General features: G+C 39.7%; 1 protein-coding gene across 1 annotated transcript in view; it reads left to right on the forward strand.

Annotated features, from left to right (window-relative positions):
- Positions 1-6,717: 6,717 nt before the first annotated feature.
- The window catches only part of SETDB2 (SET domain bifurcated histone lysine methyltransferase 2), a 30,137-nt gene continuing 16,675 nt past the window's right edge, over positions 6,718-20,179 (forward strand). Inside the window, exons 1-5 of the mRNA XM_049778785.1 lie at positions 6,718-6,761; positions 10,081-10,288; positions 10,413-10,627; positions 16,473-16,589; positions 18,391-18,560. Coding sequence (XP_049634742.1) covers positions 10,127-10,288; positions 10,413-10,627; positions 16,473-16,589; positions 18,391-18,560 — 664 coding nt within the window. The 5' untranslated portion in view covers positions 6,718-6,761; positions 10,081-10,126. The remainder of the gene's footprint in view (positions 6,762-10,080; positions 10,289-10,412; positions 10,628-16,472; positions 16,590-18,390; positions 18,561-20,179) is intronic.

A 20,179-nucleotide genomic window follows, 5' to 3' on the forward strand; every position in this document is an offset into this window, starting at 1 on the left:
CCCATAATGCCTTGGCTTGAATCCCTGACACCCCTAGGCAATCACCAGGCATCATTGATGAGCACAGACCCAGGAATTGCCCTGAACACTATTTAGTGGGACCCAATCCCACCCCCAATTATTTTCTTTTTTGGAAGAAAGGTGAAATATATTGGGGGTTTTATTTCTTTGTTTTGGGGACATCAAGCAGTGTCAGGGCTTACTCCTGGCTCTCTGCTCAGGGACCATTCCTAGTAGCCTCCGGACCATATGAAATGCCAAATATCAAATCTCAGTCAGCTGCATGCAAGGCAAATGCCCTACCCACTATACTATTGCTCTAGTCCCCCAAAGGTCAAATAATTAAATAGTTTTATTGAAAACATCATGATCTATAATACTGTTAGTGATAGAATTTCATGCAAAAAATATTTCAATACCTCACCCTCCACCAGAGTATCCACTTCTCTCTACTTGTTTCTCAGTCCTCCCTCCTCCATTTCCTTCCTGTCCTATTCCCCCAAGTTCAGTTCCATAGACCAGCTCTCAGTACTATTGCTTTGGCCATTTGTTATTCCCTTACAATATTTATATTCTTCATATGAGTGAATCTGTCCCTCCTTCTAAATCAAATATTGTTTTATCTAAGAACTTAGCAGTTCTATTGGGGGGGGGGCACACTCTGTGATGCTCAGGGGTTACTACTGGCTATGTGCTCGGAAATCGTTCCTGGCTTGGGGGACCATATGGGATGCCAGGGGATCGAACCTGGGATCTGTCCTGGGTCAGTCACATGCAAGGCAAATGCCCTACTGCTGTGCCATCACTCCAGTCCCAGAATTTAGCAGTTCTGTTTATCTGTGTATGTGAGCATGTGTGTGCATGTGAGCATACATATTCTACTTCTATTTAAAGTTGGTTTACCTTACCATGGTCAATTTGTAAAAGTGGGTAAAGATGATTGCTTTGAATAATATCTAATAGATCTCTCTCTTCCAGTTTTTGGTTTGGGGGGTCACACATATAGGTACCCAAGGATTAGCTCAGTACTTAGGGATTATACTCAGTGGTGCTGGCTCTCTTGCAAGCAAACCACTGCATTCTACCTACTTAGCCTATTGAGCTATATCTACAGTTTGATTTTCATCTTTTTGTTACTCGATCTTAGGCTATATATTCCATGACCCTCTCATATCCTCTTAATATTCTTGTTTCATTTTTTGGTGGTGAAGAAACTGTAGGAGTTATTTCCCTACTATGCAGACAAAGGAATGTTATGCAGAAAAAGGAATGTCTGCATATATTCAAACATGTGGTAAATATAGAAAAATACAACAAAATTACCTATTAATCCACCATTCAAATACAACTTAAAGTAATATACATATAAGTACATTTAGAGGTGAGGATATAGCTCAGCAGTTAAAAGCACTCTGAAGCCCTGAGTTGCATCACCACAACACACACACACACACACACACACACACACTCACACACACACACAACACACCTACACACACACACAAAGTATATGTATTTTATTTTGCCCACTTTAAACAGAACCGTCTATATAAGCATTCAGTTCAACACTCCAAGTTTGTTTCTCATCAGTCTGTGTTCAACTTTAACAGTCTTTATTCAAGCATATCCTTCCCCGCACTCACAACTTAGCTTAACTGCTAAGCCTAAATTTATTTGTCTCTAAGGCTTATAACCATAAGAAACTCTCAAAGGAAGTTGTGAAGATTAATTGAGGAAATTTTGTATATTTGCCACAAATCTAGCAGCACAAATGAAAGTGATGCCACTGTTGATTGTTTTTATTTATTTTTTCTTTCCTTAACAGAAATATATCCAAGCAATGATTCTAGTGAATGAAGCAACTATAAGTAAACAATGCAATGCTGATAAAGGGTATGTCCATCCCAGTCTAGGGTACTTTGTGTTATTTTCTTAATTTGAAGCAGAACTTCCTTACTTATACCAGGTCTCGACCTAAAAATAATATGGTATAATATCTATAATGGTAAGTCATATAAATTTGTCCTATATTAAATAAAATATCTTGCCTACCCAGAGGTAGGGAAAACCTATCCTACTAAACCTCTGTGGGGAAAGAAAAGAATAAATCTATCTTCCTTAAAAAACAAAAACTCTCATTAAAGATAGTGTTCAAGACTCCAAATCATTGTAAACCCACTTGTAAAAAGTAACTTAAAATAAAAGTTGTGTTCTGGTGGAATAGTTTTAGTGGATTTTTTTTCATTTTCAGAATATGATTATATCTTTAATCTTCTCAACTGTAAACAAATTAAATTGAGAAGTCATTGAATAAAGCTAACATACCAAAATTATAAAAAGAAAACTAGAAGAGAACTTTGGGTGATAAAACTACCTGCTGTCTTTGCTACTAATACATTGGATGGAAGCTAGAGGAAGGTGTCTATTGCCATTCATAGAAAGTGTAGGATAAACACAAGAATACAATAAAAAAAAAAAAACCCTTCCTCACACCTATACTTATTGCAGCATTATTCACAATAGCCAGGCTCTGGAAACAACCAAGATGCCCTTCAACAGACAAATGGCTAAAGAAACTGTGGTACATATACACAATGGAATATTATGCAGCTGTCAGGAGAGATGAAGTCATGAAATTTTCCTATATATATGGATGTACATGGAATCTATAATGCTGAGTGAAATAAGGTCAGAGGGAGAGAGAGAGAGAGAGACGCCAGAATAGTCTCACTCATCTATGGGTTTTAAAGAAAATAAAAGTTATTTTTGCAACAATCCTCAGAGAGCAATGAGAGGAGGGCTGGAACTTCCAGCTCACTTCATGAAGCTCACCACAAAGAGATGCTGAGTGCCAGTTATAGAAATAACTACACAGAGAACTACCATAATCATGTGAATGAATGATGGGAACTGGAAAGCCTGTCTGGAGTACAGGTGGGGGTGGAGTGGGATGGAGGGAGATTTGGGACATTGGTGATGGGAATGTTGCATGGTGAAGGGGGTGTTCTTTACATGACTGAAACCTAATCACAATCACATATGTAATCAAGATGTTTAAAGGAAAAAAAAAAAGAAATTTAAAAAAATGTGTAGGATATCCATAACTGTGAGGAATTGAGTGAGACTGGTGAAAAATGAGTGCTGAATCTTGTCATTTATTTTAAGAATGAAATAGAAAAATTAATTTATCAGAAATCATTGTTCTATAAATCTTAATTATCCATTTGCTAATGTGTTTGGGGAAGTATAGAATTTTATATATTTTGATGATCATATTTGATAAATACTGATAAATATTGGCAATAAATCAGTTATTTAATTACCATAATTTGGAACCTTAGAGTTTTGGATCTATGACAGTATGACCTAATAATATCAGGCAATTTTATTTTATTTGGTAAGGGTCCTTCCCAAACAGTGCTCAGGAAGGGTCTTCCCAGAGCAGTGCTCAGGGGGCCCAGAGGACTGCTTTTTGGAGACATTTAGCTTAGAGCTATAGGCCTGAAGTACAACAATTGGCTCAGTCATGCACAGCTCAGGCCCATTGGTGCTAGGGCCACCAGGTCTTCACCCTGGTGAAATGATTAGGGAGTAGTGATTAGGGAGCTTACATTGCCAGGAGTAAAACTTGGGACCTCTGCCTGCAAGCCATGAGCCCCAGCACTTTGAGTCACCTTAGCAACCCTACTAAACTATTTTAGAGAAACCTTTTATTTCCCAAATTATAGTTTCAGTATTAGTATAGTTTTAGAAGAACAGAGTCTTTAAGACAGCCTTTCATTATATTCTTTAGTACCACTTGGAAATAAAAATTAGAGAGTGTGGGTGAGTTGGGGCCACAACTAGCTGTATTTAGGGATAACCTCTTCTCTCTGATGCTCAGAAATCACTCCTGGCGGGGCCAGCGAGGTGGCGCTAGAGGTAAAGTGTCTGCCTTGCAAGCGCTAGCCAAGGAAGGACCACGGTTCGATCCCCCGACATCCCATATGGTCCCCCCAAGCCTGGGGCAATTTCTGAGCACTTAGCCAGGAGTAACCCCTGAGCATCAAAAGAGTGTGGCTGAAAAACCAAAAAAAAAAAAAAAAAAAGAAAGAAATCACTCCTGGCAGTGCTTAGGGCTTATATAGGTAGTATCAGGAATCAAACCCAGTCAACTGCATGCAAGACAATACCTTATCCCTTCAACTCTATTTCTCTTGTCCAAAATTTTATTTTACTTTAACTTGGTCCACTGTCTTGGAGCTTAGCACTGTTCTCTCCTGGAGCTCAAATGCTGTATTTGGAGACTATCAGAGCTAGTGCTCAGGGTAGCCTTCAGGGCTAGAGATCAAATCCAGGTTTTGCAAATACAAAAGCATCTATTTCCCACTTGAGCACATCCCAGGGCCCTAAAGGAACTTAAATGCAAGAATATTAAAAAGAACTAAATCTAAAGTGGTTTTTGGTGGTTTTTAAATTTTTAAAATAATCTTAATTTTCTTTTTTTTTTTTTTTTTTTTTGGTTTTTCAGGCCACACCCATTTGATGCTTGGGGTTACTCCTGGCTAAGCGCTCAGAAATTGCTCCTGGCTTGGGGGGACCATAGGGATGCAGGGGGATCCCTTCCTTGGCTAGAGCTTGCAAGGCAGACACCTTACCTCTAGCGCCACCTCACCGGCCCCAGTAATCTTATTTTCTACAAATCAAATTAAGTTTTATTTTGGTTCTCTTAATCACTTTATCAATCGACATAGAATATAATAATTTTATATTTATACTATTCATGTGAAATATAATTTATAAAAATATATTGCCTGGGGGCTGGAGCAATAGCACAGCAGTAGGGTGTTTGCCTTGCAAGTGACTGACCCAGGACAGACCTGAGTTCGGTCCCCAGTGTCCCATATGGTCCCCCAAGTCAGGAGTGATTTCTGACCGCATAGCCAGAGGTAACCCCTGAGCATCATCGGGTGTAACCCCCCAAATAAATAAATAAATATTGCCAGTGGAAAAACACCATTTGTAAGTAATTGGGGAGTTGGCATTGACATTATTTTGTAATTGATATTACAATGTAATTGACATTGTTGGAAAATTTAAGGATTTAAACTTTCTAGTAATAGAGTAGTTTTTAATTGCTATTTGTTTAAAAGGATGTTGAGACTGCGAGAAACAATAGAACTTGATACTTAAGTCAAAGCAAGGTAGATCTCAGAGGACCTGCTTGAGTGACTTAAAGGCCTGTCCTTGCAAAGGACCAGACCTTGAATTTGTGCTCACTCTACAGGAACCAGCAGCAAATCCTGGCATTCCCAGAAACTGCAGTGGCATGTGTGATCTCCAGCCTACCACAGCCTGTCTGGGTTCAATTCCCACATCTTCTCTCTTTCCTTCTCTCTCTCATTCCTCTCCTCTCTCCTGTCTTGTTTCCCCTCTCCTCCTCTTCCTCCCTCTTCCTCTCCTCTCTTCTCCTCTCCTCTCTTCTCTTCTCCTCTCCCTTCTCTCTCCTCTTTCTTTTCTTTGTCCTCTCTCTCCTCTCCTCTCTTTCCTGTCTCTATCTCTCCTCTTTTCTCATTCCTGTTTGCTCTCCTCACTTCTCTCCTATCTCTTCTCTCTTATTTTTTCTCTTCTCTCTTTACTCCTGTCTTCTCCCTTCACCTCTCCTGTCCTCTCTCTCACTCACTCATTCTTTCTCTCCCTCTCCCTCCTTACTATCTTTATTTTTCTTGCTTATTTGTAAGTCTAAATTACATACATACCTGTATGTATGTCTACATACAAGTGATTGTGTGCTGTTTTCTTGAGAGGAATTCTTCGAATTTTTGTATTTTTTTTTCTTGAGCCACACCTGACAGTTCTCAAGGTTTACTCCTGGATGTGCACTCAGGAATCCCTCCTGGCTATGTTCAGGGGACCATATAGGATGGTGGGAATCGAACCTAGGTAGCACTAAAGAAATAGAGAAAGACAAAATGAGGTTCTCAAAATCCTCTTCCAAAAGAGAAGTTATGGAGCCTGACTGATAGTACTGCAAGTAGGCCAGAAGTGACTTCTGAATGCAGAGCTAGGAGTGAGCCCTGAGCACCTTCTGGGCATGGGACCTTACCCTCTCTCCAACCCCCTCCCCAGCACCACAATATCAAAAAGAGAAATTCCCTCTCCTCAACTTAAAAATAACAGAAAAAGGGGCTGGATAGATAGCATGGAGGTAAGTAAGGGCCTTTCATGCTGAAGGATGGTAGTTCGAATCCTGGCATTCCATATGGTCCCCTGTGCCTGCAAGGGGCAATTTCTGAGCATAGAGCCAGGAGTAAACCCCTGAGCACTGCCAGGTGTGACCCAAAAAACAAAAACAAAAAATTACCATCTTTCACAGGACTTTTAAATAGTTCTTTATGTATTCTAGAAAATGCAAGCAAAGGTAGGATACTTGAAGCTTGCTTTATTCAGAAAAAGTTAGACCAAACTTATTTCTGCAGTAGAAATTTCTATCCTAAGTCATTTATCTTATCCTATTTCCTTTTTAAAATATCTTTATCTCATTTTAGTTTAACCTTACAATCTTATATTTGCAGTTTTGAGGACTCCATCTTTAGTTATTAATAAAGATATTGTTTAGATGTTATAGTAAGTGATTTAACTTGATATACTTATTACTTATTTTGTGTTTTTTTTTTTATGTAGATCATGTATCTGTGACCCAGAATGTACAAGAAAACAGATCTAGTTTATTTGCCCTCTACATCACATAAAAACAACTTTCCAGATGATTGTACTTTTCTGTACGTATCTAAGTAAATTTTTGTTGTTACTGTTCATTCAGAGAAAGTTAAGTTAAATTCACATTTTAAAAATCCTTACCTGGTCATTTTAATAGCTCACAAAACAACTTTTATTTTCTTAGAGATTTTTTTGTTTTGTTTTGTTTTAGGGCTACACCCGGTGACTCTCAGGGGTTATTCTTGGCTATGCTCTCAGAAATTGCTCCTGACTTGGGGGACCATATGGGACACTGGGGATCAAACTGAGGTCCATCTTGGATCAGCATCAGCCATCTTAGAGATTCTTAACCTGATATCCAACATAGAATTTTATTACCTTAGGAGCCAGATCAATAGCACAGCCGTAGAGCCTTGCACATAGACGTTGGGGGTTTGCCCTTACACACAGCTGATCCAGGGCTGACCTTGATTTGATCCCTGGTGTCCATATGGTCCCCCAAGCCAGGGGCAATTTCTGAGCGCATAGCAGGAGTAACCCCCTGAGCACCACAGGTGTGGGCCCTAAAAGCAAAAAAAAAAAAGTATTACCTTAAAATAATTTCAAAGGAGGCTATGGAGATAAATATAGTTCTAAGGACTGAAAACTTGCCTTAAGTGCAAGAGTATCAGTTTGATAGCCATTTTATTTTGTGGTTCTCAGAGCTGGCTCCTGGCTCTGCATTCAGGGGTCACTCATGATAGACCAAGGGATCATGTGTAGTGCTGGGGATCAAACCCAGGAGGTCTAGGAACAAGGCAAAGTGCCTTCCCACTGTACTATTAATCAGTCTCTTTATAACGATGGATTTATAATAAGATTTAAAAAAAAAAGTCACTTTAGAGGGCTGGAATGCATGAGCACCTTGCTGGAAATATTCCCCCAGCATTACCTGCTTTACCCCCTATCAAAAAGTCAGTCATTCTTTAGTTGCCAGTATACAACTCATTCTGAATATCTATAATTAAAAGAGGAGAAAAACATCCTGCTGTTCCTATACTAACTGTATTTCAGGATAATCCAAGGATTGATGATGAAAATTTCTGCCTTAGATTTCTACACAGAAAATGTTAGTAAAAATGATAGGTGTAGAATCATTCTTACTTCTTCCCACCTCAGAGATAAAGGGGTCTTAGACCATTGCCTTTAAATTAACTGAAAATTGATGTTTTATTCTTGGCTTTTTTTCTTTTTGATGCCAAAGATATCACCTGCAAGTATGTGGTCTACCACTGAGCCACATGCTTCAGCCCTTGTTTTTGGTTAACTTCTACCATTTCGTTTTACAGGAATAAAACTTGAGCCTGGCATTTCTGAGCATGTAATAATATACCTTAACATTTTATTGAGTGCATGCTCTACATTTGGTTGGTGCATTGAAATAATCACATCTGGGCCCGGAGAGATAGCACAGCGGCGTTTGCCTTGCAAGCAGCCGATCCAGGACCAAAGGTGGTTCGAATCCCAGTGTCCCATATGGTCCCCTGGGCCTGCCAGGAGCTATTTCTGAGCAGACAGCCAGGAATAATCCCTGAGCACCCCCGGGTGTGGCCCAAAAACCAAAAAGAAAAAAAAAAGAAATAATCACATCTTTCTGAAATATACTGGACTTAGGCCAGTGTGATGAGAGATATTTTGGTCTGTGTCCCTGGTACTGGCACTTAGGTTCTAAAAGCCTTTGGAAAGAGCTTCTAGGATGAGCTTCAGGATATATAGGTTGCTAGAAAAACTAAAAAAAACCTTAATCGGAAGTTTGATTTTTTTTTTTCCTTATCTCCCAACTTCCCAACAGTGAGAAAGAGGTAGAAATTGGGATAATATCTGATTAAACTGTTTATCATTAGTGATCTCCCAGTGGTCCCCTGGCATGCCATGAGTGATTTCTGAGTACAGAGCCAGATGTAACTCCTAAGCACCATCAAGTGTGACTCCAAAACTAGAAAACAAACAATAAAAAATAAGATTAAAAACAAAAACTAGCAGTGGTGCAAGTGGTAGGGCTTTTGCCTTGCACACACTAGCCTAGGACAGACCATGTTTGATCCCCTGGCATCCCATGTGGTCCCCCAAGCCAGGAGCAATTTCTGAGTGCATAGCCAGGAGTAACCCCTGAGCGTCACTGATTGTAGCCCAAAAATAAAAAATTAAAAAAAACCAACTGTCCATTATGGTGGTAATTTGCTCCTGTTTTTTTTCTTAAAACTAAAATAAGCCGGGGCCGGAGCAATAGCACAGCGGTAAGGCATTTGCCTTGCATGCAACCAACACAGGACAAACAAGCAGTTCAAATCCCGGCATCCCGTATAGTCCCCCAAGCTTGCCAGGGGTGACTTCTGAGCACAAAAGCCAACAGTAACCACTGAGCACGGCTGGGTGTGACCCCCCCCCTAAAAAAAAAAAAAAAAAAAAAAAAAACTAAAATAAGCCTGGACTAGAGAGATAGCACAGTGCTAGGGCATTTGCTTTGCATACGACTGAGCTGGGATGGACTCAGGTTTGATTCCTGGCATTCTATATGGTACCACCTGAGCCTGCCAGAGTGATTTCTGAACGTAGAGCTGAGAGTAACCCCTGAGTGCCACCAGGTGTGGATCAAAAGCAAACAAAAACCTAAAATAAGCCAGATTCTACAATAAACATTTTATCACATTATGTATCCACATAAAAATTATACTTCCTGACCACTTCTATATACCATATATGGGGTGTCTTTCTCAGCACTACTTCTTGAACCAAGTGCCAAATAATTTTGAGACTACTCACATGGAGTCAGCATTATATCCCAACAGTTTAAAGGACCCACCCCACAAGACTGATTGTCCTCTCTAGGATTACAAAGTCCCAAGTCCCCACAATTCAGGTTAACCTGGCGTTTTTTGAAACCTTCCTGAGATTTGATAATCCACTAGAAATTTGCACATAACCCAGGGAGAGTACTTACTAGTAATTACTATTACTAATTACTATTGCCGGTTTATAATCAAAAGTAGACTTCAGAAAAAGCCAAAAGGAAGATAAGCATGCCTGGCACCATGCCTGGGACATCTCAGAACCTCAAGGAGTTCACCAATCAGGAAGCTTCCAGGCTCTGTTGTTTAGTTTTTTATTTGTTTGCTTTTGGAGGAGGCATACCCTGTGTCGCTCAGGACTTACTCCTGGTTCTGCACTCAGGGATCACTCCTAGTGATGCTCAAAAGGGACCATATGGGATAAATTCCTGATCAGCCGCTTTTAAGGCAAATGACCTACCTACTGATCACTCTAGCCCTGGGCATTTGTTTTTATTAAAATCAAATTGTATTATAAACTTGAGGTACTAATAAGTAATTCATCTTTAAACAGATATACAAATAATAAAGAAAGTCACTCTCTGGAAAATAATGTAGACATGAGAAAAAAAGAAGCATCATACCAAAGTCATACCTGTTCCGGTGCTTGTCTGATGAAAATGCCACCAGTCTTCAAGAGTGAAAATCCTCTGCAGCTCCCAATCAAATGCCACTTCCAAAGACAGCATGCGAAGACAAACTCACATTCTTCAGCACTCCATGTGAGTTATAAAACCCCTTGTGGAAGGAGTCTACGAAACCATGGAGGAAGTTTTTCGTTACCTGCTTGAGACAGAGTGTAACTTTTTATTTACAGATAACTTTTCTTTCAATACTTATGTTCAGTTGACCCGGAATTACTCAAAACAAGAAGTTTTTTCTGATGTGGATATTAGCAATGGAGTGGAATCAGTGCCCATTTCTTTCTGTAATGAAATTGACAATAGAAAGTTTCCACAGTTTAAGTACAGAAAGACTATATGGCCACGAGCATATTTCCTAAACAGCTTTTCCAAAATGTTCACTGATTCCTGTGACTGCTCTGAGGGCTGCATAGACATGTGAGTAGATAAACATGACATTCTAAATAATCTGAATGGAGGGTTATTTGTCAAGAAGTCCTGATATTTATCAATTTGCCTGTCTGTTCTTCTTTAACTGCTTTACGAAAGATATATTCTCTCACTATCAAGAAAAAAAAAAAAAGAAAACTTGGGGCCGGAGAGATAGCATGGAGGTAAGGCATTTGTCTTTCATGCAGAAGGTCAGTGGTTCGAATCCCGGCATCCCATATGGTCCCCTGAGCCTGCCAGGGATGATTTCCTAGCATAGAGCCAGGAGTAACCCCTGAGTGCTGCCGGGTATGACCCCCCCCCCAAAAAAAAAACCCATAAAAAAAAAGACGAAAGAAAGAAAGAGAGAGAGAGAGAGAGAGAGAGGAGAGAGAGAGAAGGATAGGAAGGAAGAAGGAAGGAAGAGAAAGAAAGAAAAGAAAGAAAGAAAAGAAGAAGTAAAGAAAGAAAGAAAGAAAGAAAGAAAAGAAAGATAAGAAAGATAAGAAAGATAAAGATAGAAAGGGAAAGAAAAGATGAGAAAGAGAGAGAGAGAGAGAGAGAGAGAGAGGGAGGGAGGGAGGAGGGAGGAAGGAAGGAAGGAAGGAAGGAAGGAAGGAAGGAAGGAAGGAAGGAAGGAAGGAAAGAAAGAAAGAATGAAGGAAAGAAAGACAAAAGAAAGAAGGAAAGAAAGAAAGATAGGAAGGAAGGAAAATAGAAAAAGAAAGAAGAAAGAAAGAAGAAAGAAGGAAGGAAAGAAAGAAAGAAAGTAAAGAAAGAAAGAGAAAGAAAGAAAGAAACGAAAGAAAGAAAGAAAGAAAGAAAAGAAAGAAAGAAAGAAAGAAAGAAAGAAAGAAAGAAAGAAAAGGAAGGAAAGAAAAGGAAGGAAAGGAAAGGAGGGAGGGAGGAAGGGAGGGGAGGGAAGAAGAAGGAAGGAAGGAAGGAAGGAAGGAAGGAAGGAAGGAAGGAAGGAAGGAAGGAAGGAAGGAAGGGAAGAAAAACTCTTAATTTTGAAATTATTTCTCCCACAGTTGAATATTTTATTAATTTAGTATCATAATCATACAATAGTACAGTTAACGCCAAGAAAATACCAAGGTACCAAGATAAGTTCTTTGTTATTCTATCAGATCTTCACAACAAAACATGAAATAGACAATAATATTTCTATGCTACAAATAAGTTGAGAAGCCAATTATAACCAAACAGTCAGGATTTGAATCTATATTCTTGTTGTTTGCTTGTCTTTGGGCCACACCTGATAGTGCTCAGAGGTTCCTCCTGGCTCTGCACTCAGATATTTCTCCTGGTGGTGTCTAAGGGATCATATGAGATGCTAGGGATTAATTGCAGGTCAGCCTCCTTGCCAGGCAAGTGCCTTTCCTGCTATACTCTTCTCTTTTTGGTTTTGGGGTCACACCTGACAGCACTCAGGGGCCACTCCTGGCTCTACACTCAGAAATTGCTCCTGGCAAGCTCCGAGGACCTTATGGGATGCCGGGATTCAAACCACCATCCTTCTGCATGCAAGGCAGATGCCCTACCTTCATGCTATCTCTCCACCCCCTTAATCCATATTCTTAACCATATTATATGCTCTATATTACTTTTGTTTGTGTTTTGTGTGGCATTGAGAATGGTACCAAGACCTTCACAAGTGCAAGGCAAGTGTTTTACCACTGAGCTGTATCCCTGGTCCCTGTGATGTATATTACTTATTTAGAGGGCCCAAAAACCAAAAAAAAAAAAAAAAATCACCTCTAAATATAATCCAAGTACATCTGGGAAGGCCAGTTTCTTTCAGTGCAAAAAAAAGGAACTGCTTGTTGAGCTGTGTTTATTGTATAAGTTTACAAATAAAAATATACTGTTGATTTAAAAAAAAATAACATTGACCATAAATGATTTTTGAGAGTTTAAAAACTAACTCTCATGTGTATTCTGCTATTATACATATTTTCATCTGTTTGTCAAAATTTGTAAGAAAGAAGCGAGAATAACTCAACAGTAGAGCACTGGACTTGCATATGTATTGTCCTATGTTTGAATCCTGGTATTACACACAAAAAAGAAAATTTCAAGAGAAATCATAAAAGTAAATTTATTAGATTTGGAAATAGATATGAGGGATTATAATTCTTACAGGAATGGGAATTGGACATATTCCATGAATGGTGGAGTGGGGGCTTAAGCTAGGGGCTATAAGGATAGAAATAAGGAACTTCAGAGAATCTCTCAGTGTCTAGAATTGTATTAAATAAAGTTGGATTTTTGAAAGCACATATCAGACCCAGAGTAGTGGGGAAAGCAACCGAAATACAAGGGAGTAAACACCAGATTTGATTCATACATAGATATGAAGAACAGTAAAGGTAGCCTGAATCCCACCAAATAGAAGAATTCATCTCTAAAGAATAAATTTAGGCTCTGATTGAGATACTTTACTATTGGTACAGTGAAATTTTCAGAAATAAAATATTAACGCCATTAAATAAGAAATTATAAAATGAAAAAAGGTAGTGTAAAAACAAGCCATTTGGAAATATAGTAAATCAAACAAGATCATTGAATAGAAAAAGATGGAAACAAAAGATATATAGCTCAAGTGGTAGAGAAACACTTTGCAACTGTGAGATGCATGCAACATTTTTTTTTGCATATGGCATTTGCTCCCAGGTACTACCTAAAGAGACTTCCACAATAATAAAAAATAAAAATAAACTAAAATGGATGGAAGAGTTGGTAGAGTTGGAGAATTGGCGAATTGCATAACAAAGTTAAATAAATCTCCCAGAATGCAAAAAAAAAAAATACTGATACAAAGAAATGGATAAAAAATACAGGGAAGAGTTAGAATGATAATACAGGGGTAAAAAGTTTGCTTTGCATCTCATATGATCCCCTGAGCCTGCCAAGTTTAATTCCTGAGCACCAATGTGTGTTCAGCAAAACAAAACAAAACAAACAAAAATATGATGAATAAAAGTAGCAATTTCAACATCCAGGAGGAAAAAGAAAATATTCAGAGATTATTGTTTAGAATTTCCTAGAATCAAAGACAGAACCCCTTATTATGAAGTTACTAAGAAGAAAAAATAAGACAAGGTACATCTAAATATATCATAATGGAACTATCTTAGATTAAAAGATTTGTCACTATGTTTTTATCCAAAATATAAAAGATGAGTAATAGCACAGTGGGCAGGGTGTTTGCCTTGCATGTGGCAACCAAGGTTCAATCTCCAGCAGCCCACATGGTTCCCTGAGCCTGTCAGCAGTAATTCTGAGCTAAGAACCAGCAGTAACCCTTACCCACTGCCGGGTATAGCCCCAAAACAAAACAGACAAAAGCATATAACTTAAAATCCTGAAGTAATTGTAAAACTAGAATGATATACCAAGCCAGTCAGTCACTTGATAGGATGTGGGGTGAATAAGATAGAATTCAAACTTTGAACAGCAGTTATTGAAGACATGCATACCTAGTTTTAAGCAATAATTTTGGGTTTGGGGGGGGGATTGGGGGGGCCCACACCTAGCAGTACTCAGGTTACTCTTGGCTTTGCACTCAGAAATCACTCCTGTCAGGTGCTGGCTTGCATTGTTTCCCCATTGTCACACTTGTATTGTGGGTTTTTCTACATGTTGTGGTGGTATTCATTGGCTATATGATGCAGGCAGCATACTCCTCTGCTCCGCCCTTTCTGGATGGGCTGACTTGCCTCTAAGGGAGGGGAGTCTTCCGTGGACGAAGCCTCACACAGGATCAAATCTTAGGCCCGAGCACGCAGCAGAGAAGACAGTCCGGAGAGAAATGCTTGCTTCTGTGTTCCAGCACAGTTCTTAGTGTGATTTTTTTTTTCTTGTTGCGATGGTGTTTTTTTCTTAAAAGAGCGCATGGCCGCGTAGCAAATCGGAGTTAAGTGCTCTGCTGGAGCCTCTTTTTGGCCCACTTCCAAGAGGTTCACGCCAGAGGACAGTAGACAGACACACACACAGGCAGCACTCAGTTTTTCACAGTCGGGCCCCACTGGGCAGGCGTAGTTTCGTGGATTTTCCCAGCTTGACATCACAAACAGGGGACCCGGCTTCTGCAAAGCCTAGCCGGTTTTCATGTTATGGAGTCCCGCCCTGGAATTGGCCTCTGGGAGAGCGAGTTTTCTGGAGCCTCTTTTCGGCCCACTCCCAAGAGGTTCACGCAAGAGGACAGTAGACAGACACACACAGGCAGCACTCACAGTTTTTCACAGTCGGGCCCCACTGGGCAGGCGTAGTTTCGTGGATTTTCCCAGCCTGACGTCATATCTTAAAAACTTAAAAGCCATATGTACAGCATCAATCTCCCAATTTGTTTTCTTGATATTGGAGGGGGAGTATTTTTTTAATGGATTTTTATTTTGAATTTTTTTATGAACCATAACATTTGTATAATTGAACATTAAATCTTATACATAATTTGTTTTTGCTAGTTTAAATTTTTTAATGGAGGTTCAATGCACTAATATTAACTATGATACAATTAGACAATTATTAGAATCTAAGTAACTGTTATAAAATTAAACCAGCACTGTCCAGTACAACTTCCTTAGCTGATGATAATGCTCCATGTCTGTTGTCAAATGCAGTAACTGCTATCCACAAATGATTTTGTTTGTTTGTTTGTTTTGTTTTGGCGCCACACCCAGGGCATTCAAGGGTTACTCTGGCTCTATGTTCAGAAATCGCTCCTGGCAGGCTAGGGGGACTATATGGGATGCCAGGAAGCGAACCGGGGTCCATCCAGGGGTGGCCACAAGAAAGGCAAATGCCCTACTGCTGTGCTATTGCTTCAGCCACTATCCACAAGTGATTTTGAAATGTTTATTACTTTTGAATGTTTTAATGTGATTAGTGTGATTTAAAATATGATATTTTAATTGGTTTAATTGTAAATTGTTTAATTCATAGGACTACATGTCTAGTGATTATAGTAAGTGACAGTATGTTCCTATATAGTTCTTTCAGAGGGGCACATCCAGTGATGCTCAGGGGTTACTCCTGGCTTTGTACTCAGGAATCACTCCTATTGGACTCAGGATATCATTTAGGATGCCAAGGGGGACATTATTTAAGATATCTGTAAAACTATGTATGCCCTTTTGAGCTTAATACCAGTTTATCCATTAAGGAGAATGAACCTGAAGAATTTTTACAAGCTTTTGATGAATAGGAAATGCAAGAAACTTTTATTTTATTTTATTTTTTTGGTTTTTTGGGTCACAACCAGCAGCGCTCAGGGGATGCTCCTGGCTCTATGCTCAGAAATTGCCCCTGGCAGGCACAGGAGACCATGTGGGATGCCGGGATTCGAACCAATAGGCAAACACTTTACCTCCATGCTATCTCTTTGGCCCCAAGAAACTTATTTTTTTTACCCCTCCCCAAGAAACTTATTTTTAAAGTTAAAGAAAACTCAAATATTAAATGAACTTGGCCAGAGAGATAGCATGGAGGTAGGGCATTTGCCTTGCATGCCGAAGGACGGTAGTTCAAATATCAGCATCCCATATGTTCCTCCAAGCCTGCCAGGAGCGATTTCTGAGTGTAGAGTTAGGAGTAATCCCTGAGCACTGCTGGATGTGACCCCCCCAAACAAAACAAAACAAAACAAAAAAAGGAATATATATATTAAATGAACTAATACAGGTATAGGGTAACTTTTAATGATAATTTTTGGTAGATGCTTCTAAGAAATCTGTTTTGTGGAAGTAGCGCAGTCTATATTCTAAATACAATTAGATATTTGTTCTATATTATTTTGTCAAAACAATATTTTGTGCTTTTTCATCTGATTTCTCTATTACCTTCCTTTTAGAACAAAATGTGCATGCCTTCAATTGACAGCAAGGATTGCTAAGACTTACTTTATGTCAAGTAATAATATAACAACGGGATATAAATATAAAAGACTACAGAAACATATACCTACTGGGTAAGATATCTTAATTATGTGTTAAATGATATTTTTACTTTTGAAGGAAAATACTTTATTATTGTGACCTATGTTTATTATATTGTTAAATATTAATTTCTAGAAATCTAAATTAAAGAATTAGAAAAACACACATATCCTTGGAAATGGGTGTGAGATAGCATAGATGCATATCATGCACAGTGCATTTAAACACTCATCTGTTTTGATTTTATTTTAGCTTTATTTATTTTTTGGTCACACCCAGCTGTACTCAGGGGTTACTTCTGGTTTTATGCTCAGAAATCACTCCTAGCTTGGGGGACCATATGGGATGCCAGAGATCGAACCCATGCTTGCCTGGGTCAGCCGTGTGCAAGGCAGACGCCCTACCACTATGCTACCATTCTGACCCCAACACTCATCTGTTTTGAGTCTGGATATTTTTTAATTTGTTTGTTTGTTTGTTTTGGTTTTTGGGCCACACCAGGCAGTGCTCAAGGGTTACTCCTGGCTTTTTTCTCAGAAATTGCTCCTGGCAGGCTCAGGGGATCATATGGGATGCTGGGAATCAAACCCAGGTCTGTCCTGGGTCAGCCGCATGCAAGGCAAACACCATACTGCTGTGCTATCTCTCTGGCCCACTAGATTTTATTGTTAAACTTTTGGAGACGTCATTTTTTTGGAGGGGAGCCACACTCGGCAGCACTCAGGGGTTACTCCTGGCTCTATGCTCAGAAATCGCTCCTGGCAGACTTGGGAGTCCATATGGGATGCCATAAATCAGACCCAGTCTGTCCCAAGTAGGATGTGTGCAAGGCAAAGATTTTACAGCTGTGCTATCTCCCTGGACCAAGAAGCCATTTCCTTATTAAATACACTGCTCAGAGCCATAGCAATTGTACAGTGGGGTTTGTGCTCGCCATATATGCTACTGACCTGGGTTTAGTCCTCCAGTCTCCCATATGGCCCTCTAGCATCACCAAGAGTAATCTCTGATTTCAGAATCAAGATTAACCCCTGAGCATCAGTGGGTGTGCCCCAAAGAAAAACAAAGGAAAGAAGAAATATACTGCAGGTCAGGGAGCTGTCTCAAAAGATTGGATCATATACTTTATTTTTTCTGAGAGCCCTGGGTTCTGTCTCTAGTACAAGGTTCCCCAAGCATCACTGGGTATACTTCTTCACACTAGTAAAGGAAGTAGTACAAGGTTCTTATATAAGAACAGGAAATTTTTAACACTTGAATGTTCCTTTAATTAAAAAAAATGGGGGGGCCAGAGAGATACCATGGAGGTAGGGCATTTGCCTTGCATGCAGAATGACAGTGGTTCGAATCCCGGCATCCCATATGGTCCTTCGAGCCTGCCAGGAGCAATTTCTGAGTGTAGAGCCAGGAGTAACCCCTGAGTGTTGCTGGGTGTGACCTATAAAGCAAAAAATAATAAAAAAAAGGGGGGGGATGATTTATTTCTAGATGTGTCTTCCCAGACATTTTCATATTCATTCCTAGACATTTTAGTTTTAAAGAGCTAACATTTACTGTGTGCCAGGAAAGATCTCATACACCTTGTAAATTTTCATTTATTGTTCACCAATCAACCTTATCATATTACTCCTATTTTAAAAATAGAAAAGTTAACCATAGAATGGTTAAGTAAGTCATTTAATCTCACACAGCTGCCGAGTTCAGGAACTATAACCCAGGCAGCCTGGTTTCAGGATCCATCACACTTATCATCATGGGTTATTCATAAGGTGGGAATATAAACTGCTTTCTCTTAATTTAAGCTGGTTTTTATCTTGCATGTTTTATTGTCAGCATTTATGAATGCAATTTGTTGTGCAAATGTAATCGACGAATATGTCAGAACCGAGTTGTCCAGCATGGACCTCAAGTGAGGCTCCAGGTATTCAAAACTGAGAAGAAAGGATGGGGAGTTCGCTGCCTAGATGACATGGACAGAGGGACCTTTGTTTGCATTTATTCAGGTAAAACAAAGGACTATTTTGAAATGATAGTAACAGCTACATTTATGAATCTCAAATTTATCAGCCAGTGTCATTGATAGAGCAGGGATAAGAGCAAGAAGGACAAGCTAAAGCAGTAATACAGTGGGTAGGGCATTTGCCTTGCATGCAGCTAAATTAGATTCTATCCCCAGCATCCTCTATGGTCCCCTGAGCAAAGGTCAGTTTAGCCCCGAAGCCAAAAATAAAATAAAACACGTATGAGAAGCATCAGAGGAAGGTGTCAGGGAATTGAGCACTGAAGATAGAAGAAAGGCCTTCAGTAATACCAGCTAGGCCCCAGAAAGGAACCACTACTAGATAAAAACTCAGATTATTGTATAAGTAATATTATTTTGTCTTCATGTCTGCAGGTGCTTGGGGCAAAGATATGAAAACATTTTTTTTTTTTTTTTGGTTTTTGGGCCACACCCGGCGGTGCTCAGGGATTACTCCTGGCTGTCTGCTCAGAAATAGCTCCTGGCAGGCACGGGGGACCATATGGGACACCGGGATTCGAACCAACCACCTTTGGTCCTGGATCGGCTGCTTGCAAGGCAAACGCCGCTGTGCTATCTCTCTGGGCCCATGAAAACATTTTAAATAGGAACTTTAGTGATGGGAATTCCCCGGATTCAATGTAAATATGTACCTAAAATATTACTGCGGGCCAGAGAGATAGCACAGCAATATGGCATTTGCCTTGCACACAGCTATCCTGGCATCTCATATGGTCCTCTGTGCCTGCCAGGAGTGACTTTTGAGCGCAGAGTCAGGAGTATCCCCTGAATGCCACTGGATGTGACCCAGGACCCCCCCCCCCCAAAAAAAAAAAAAAAAACCAGGAAAGCTAATATAACAAATTAATTGTGTAATAAATATCACTCTGTGCTGATTAAGGCAGAGACTTTAAGCAGCTTGCTATCTTTTAGAAACTAAGGAGTATGCCCACATTCTGAGCAAAATTTCCACCCCGTATTTTAGAGTTGCGCATTACTCATCCTTTCCGGTTATGGCCCCTAAACCAGAGCTCTCCAGAGATATCATCTCTCTTCCCATCAGACAAAATCCATACTACTGGGCCTGGAGAGATAGCACAGTGGCGTTTGCCTTGCAAGCAGCCGATCCAGGACCAAAGGTGGTTGGTTCGAATCCCGGTGTCCCATATGGTCCCCCGTGCCTGCCAGGAGCGATTTCTGAGCAGCCAGGAGTAATCCCTGAACACTGCCGGGTGTGGCCCAAAAAACAAAAAACAAAAAAACAAAACAAAACAAAAAATCCATACTACTTATACACATCATGAAATGAAAAAAGAGAACCTGGTTCTAGAGACAGCCTAAAAGAATGTTCTGGACTGAATCTTGGCAGGCTTGCCAGTAAGGAGCAGAGTGACCCACCTTACCTGAATTTACAGATTCACTTTACTTGTTCTCACTTCCCTGAGGACAAAAATTGAACATTCGAAATCATTGCACTTGAATTTATGCCACACACTACTCACTCAGGAGATACTTATATTTACACAATTTGTTTGCCTTGACACTCATATTATTATCACTCATATTTTGCAATAATTGCTAACTTGTCTATAAAATGTCAAA

This window comes from Suncus etruscus, chromosome 8, assembly GCF_024139225.1.
Source record: "Suncus etruscus isolate mSunEtr1 chromosome 8, mSunEtr1.pri.cur, whole genome shotgun sequence".
Taxonomy (NCBI): domain Eukaryota; kingdom Metazoa; phylum Chordata; class Mammalia; order Eulipotyphla; family Soricidae; genus Suncus; species Suncus etruscus.